General features: G+C 58.6%; 1 protein-coding gene across 1 annotated transcript in view; it reads right to left on the bottom strand.

Moving 5' to 3' along the window:
* Positions 1-4408, bottom strand: part of ANGPTL4 (angiopoietin like 4) — a 19696-nt gene that overhangs the window by 8629 nt on the left and 6659 nt on the right. The window contains exon 4 of the mRNA XM_026865136.1: positions 2546-2972. Coding sequence (XP_026720937.1) covers positions 2546-2972 — 427 coding nt within the window. The remainder of the gene's footprint in view (positions 1-2545; positions 2973-4408) is intronic.

Below are 4408 nucleotides of genomic sequence, written 5' to 3'. Positions count from 1 at the left end.
GGTGGCTGGAGTCAAGCTGCCAGCACGCGGCTGGCCCCAGCGCCGGGACGATGCTGCTGCCGGGTTTGGCCGTGCTGCACCCCCAGCCAGTGGCAGCCACGTCTGTTGAGGGCTCCGCTGGGTCCCTGCCTGTCCCTGCATCCCCACGAGGCCCAGGAAGGTACCTGCCGGCTTCTGACAACCCGTAGGAGAAAGCTGCAGAGTTACCTGGGGGATGCCAGCAGACACACTCCTCACGCAGCCAATGCAGGGGAAGAGCACTTGGGCACTTGGGCACAGTCCTGAACCCCCCGGTGGGGATCAAACCTCTCCCCAGAGCCTTCCTGCCCAGTTCACAGATGTGATGCTCGTGCTTCCCGTCCAGCTCTGGTGGCCAAAGCAGAGGGAGAGGCACGGCCATACCTCAGGGGACCAGGCAAGGGAGCGGTGATGTTTCTCAGCCCACCCGACCAGCTTCCTCCAAACCGTGTACTCAGCTACGTAACGGGGTGTGCGGGAATACCGGCCTCGGGGCGCAGCTGGGAAGTCAGGGTGTTTCCTACAGCTGCAGAGGGTCACCTCAAGACAGCAAGGGGAAGGGACAGCACGGGCTCTGAAGGGTGGGGCCCAAGAAGTGACAGAAATAAGGCTTTCTCTGTCATGAACAATTTCCAATAGGGTGTATAAATATATCTTAATCTTCAGCCAAGGTTTTTCTTGATTTCCACGCTCAGATTCCGGATTTTTTCAGGTTTTCACACCCTACCCCACAGGATGTGCAGGCACTAGGAGATGAAAAAAACCCACTGCTTTCTGTCTACTGCTGTAAAAACCTGAACAGAACCAGACGAAAACGCCCCAAAGCACCAAAAGCTCCAGCAGCCCCTTTCCCAGCCACCTCGCTGGAAAGGGCAGCGGGGACTGGGAGCCCAGCGGGCTGCGGGAAGGCTCCAGATCCCCAGACTCCATTTCCAGCCCCGGTGCTTTCTGCTGCTGTGACAGTGACCTTGGCTGCTTCTCGGTTTCCTTAGCTGTAACCATGAGCATTTCGCTGCCCGCGGGGTGCTGCCAGCCCTGGGGAGGGTGCACGCCTGGGGTCAGCTGCTCTGCGAGCCCGGGGTGAGCAGGACGTTCACTCCTCCAAGTGTTCCCCATCTCCCGGGCTGCCAAGGATTAACTCCCTCCCTCTCTAAGACTTCAGTCATCCCCCTGTGAAAAATGTGCATCTTATTTCATTTGCAAGTCTCTTGGATTCTGGTTACCAGCTCTTCCTCCTTGTCCTGCCTTTTTCCACCAGCTTAAAGGGATTTTCGGTTTCTGCTTTTCCTCCCTGTGAAGGAATTCACACCGTGATGGAACCACTCTCGGTTCTTTTCAGATAAGAGCAGATGGAGCCCTTCTGCTCCCTCTCAGCCGGGTGTTTCCTCCTGCCGCTCCAGCGCTCAGTCCCTGCTCTACAAAGTGCATCCTAAGCAGGGAGCTGCGTTCCCATCTGCACCATCTTTAGGGGTTAAACTCCCGATTCCCCCCCTTGCTGGGCCCTGCCCGCACCCCTCTGGCCGACAGCAAGGCCCTGTGGGACCGGGGCTGCAGTGGGGGCTTGTGCCGAGCTTGCCACAGAAGCCCACAGCAGTGCTGCCTCCAGCCCACCGCTGCTACCCCCAGCCCAGTACCCCGGGCACGGCCCGTCCAGCCCGGGGGGAGAAGCCTTTTCATTTCATCCAAACCCACCCGGCAACAGGATTTACCCTTCCAGGAGTCCCTGTGTCACCTGGGGGTGCAAGCTGCGTGGTGGCACAAGAGCTTCCCAAGGACAGTGGCCGTCGGGAACAGCTTTCCTGCCCCGCACAGCTCTTCCCTGAGGGTTTTTTTGCCAAGAGTCTGCGTTTGAGATCTGCCACTCTATTCAGCTGCAGTTTTGCTGAGCTGATTTTTAAGCCCAGCCTCTCCCATGGCACTCAGCCTTGCCGAAGCGATGACGTGCGTACCCAATACTTCCATCAGCTAAACTTCTGTTCCTGTGCACAAGGAGGCAACTAATATTCAGAGTTTCACATCTTTTTCTTTGCAGGGACAAAGTCCCTGCTGTTGGGCGCGAAGCACCTCTTGTGTGTAGGAGTGTTTATGTACAAAGGTGTACAAGGCTCCTGCGGGAATAAATACCAGCCACCGGCTTCTTGTTCTTCCTAGGCCTGAGCCGTCTCCAAGCATTTCCCAAGCTGCTGCTTGCAGAAAGGGTGAGTGAGAGGCCTCAGGGCAAGCACCCAGCAGCGGCAAACAGGGAGGAGTCACAGAGGTAGAAGCTCAGGAAGGAGGAATTTGGGAAATTTCAGCAAGCAGAGAGTCCAGAGAGCCCCCAGCCCCCTCCGCCACCCTCCGGGTGTTTTCTCATTTGTTTCATGGTCAGAAGGAATTTTTCAAAAGAGGAGAAAAGAAAAGAAGGGAAAAAAAAAAAACCAAACCAGATAGGAAACACTGCAGGAGAAAAAGAAACAACAGAAAATTCAAATTGTGGTTGTTGCTTTTTCCAAAACTTTGTGGTTTGGGGGGGCCCTTCTGCGCTCACCCTGCTGCAGCTGCTGAAGGAGATCTGGGATGTGTTGGGGGGGTGGCGAGGGACAGGGGTCACCCTCCGGCTGGGTGAGAGCATCAGGCTTCTCTGCGGCCCCTGGGGTCCCCTGCATGGCACCTGGGACTGGCCGGTGCCCCTTGGGCTGGCCGGTGCCTCTCGCACTCCCAGCTCATGCCAGATGTTGTACCTCTGCCCCCCAAGGGGCAGGTCTGCCGCCGTACCCACCACCAGCCCGGAGTGCTGGGGAGGCAGCCACAGCTCCGACAGAAACTCCCCAGTGGGGTCGTCCCCCTCAAAAACATGAAAATTTTTCTTTTCATCTCGGTCCTGCTGGGTTTTGGCATCCCAGAAGAGAGCTCTGGCAGGGACTGTGCCTGTGGAGCCCGAAGCTGGAGCACCAGCATCCCGAGAGCCCTCTGAACTGGGAAACACCAGCCCCCCGAGTCACTGGGACAAACAGAGAAGCACAATTTCATGTGTTGACTATTGCTCCGGGTTAACGACGTCAGGCGAAATGAATCCTGTGTGCAGCTTTGCTCCCTGCCCTGCCATTACCCAACACTGGAGCTTGTCCTGGGAAATGATGGGGTTATGCCAGGTGCCGAGGCAGACGTGTTCCCACTGGTTATTTTCTGCATTTGCAGTATTTGGGCTGAGGCAGGAGAGGGGTAATGTAAGAAGCCAAGGCCTGTTGAGAAGCCACATGATTTATGTGTTTTCCTTTGGCTGTATTTTCCTATTGGGACATCTCCAATTTGCCCTGAGAAATGTGAATTTTTAATGTACACAAATGAAAAGTCCCCTGAGGCTCTGAGCTGTGAATGACCATGGGTCAATGGGAGAACTGGGAGCGTCAATGGGAGAGTGCAGAGCCAGACACACTCAGGTTTAAAACGGCCTGGCCAGCGGGGATTGATCTTCCAGGGCATTCCTCTGGGCCGAGAGGGAGCCCTGGTCTGCCCTGCGTGGGAAGGGGCTGCAGCTGAAATCCCGGTGGGGCCCAGACCACCTGGCTTGGTTTGGGGCTGCGGAAGGGCCAAGGTTTGCTCCTGGGGGGTGAAGAACCTTCCATCCTGCGCAGCAGAGAGCACGTCCAGGAGGGTCCCCACAAGGGTGCCCCCAGCCCAGCAGACCCTGCAGCCTTCGGGACACGGGAGCAGCCCTGGGAGCAGCAGGACACAGTGGCCCTCGGGGCTACCCCTGGGCTCGGAGTGCTTCACTGGGGTCACCCTGGCTGAGGTCACCCCCTGGTGAGGGAACAGCAGACTCCGGCAGAAGTTATTCTTTGTGGAGGTCTCTGTGTGAGAACAGGGGTCACTCCCATCCCCATCTCTATCCTTATCCCAGTCACCACACCCGTTGCCATCACAGTCCTGAACACCATCCCCATCCCCTCTTCCATGCAATCCCCCCACCCCAGCTGGCCAGGACAGGCAGCATCCCTGGCCTGCAGCAAGCAGCTCCTCCAAACAGGTCCCATGCGTCTGGTGGCACATCCCCATCCCCGTCCCCATCCCTGTCCCCGTCCCCGTACCAATCCCCATCCCCATCCCCATGCCCATCCCATCCCTGCTGACTGCTCTGCCCCTCACCTTGCACTGGGGACCCTCATCCCCACCAGCGCTGTCACTTGCCCCCCCAAGGAGCCCCCAGCCATGTTGCTGCCCCACCGCGGGCCTGCACCCGCCTCCTCTCCCCAGGCCTTGCCCCGCTGGGCGCTGCTGGCCCTGGGGTGGGTGGGTGGGTGCCCTGACGGGTGCTGGGGGCCCTGGAGTGGGTGCCCACTGTGGGTGCAGGTCTCTGCTGGGTGGCCCCAGCCCTGCCATGGGTGCGCACGGCGGGCACAGGGCCCCCGGG

Source organism: Athene cunicularia (assembly GCF_003259725.1).
Source record: "Athene cunicularia isolate RWA chromosome 28 unlocalized genomic scaffold, athCun1 chr28_part2, whole genome shotgun sequence".
In the NCBI taxonomy this organism is placed as follows: domain Eukaryota; kingdom Metazoa; phylum Chordata; class Aves; order Strigiformes; family Strigidae; genus Athene; species Athene cunicularia.
The sequence above is the reverse complement of the archived record's forward strand: the minus strand, read 5'-3'. Positions and strand labels throughout refer to the sequence as shown.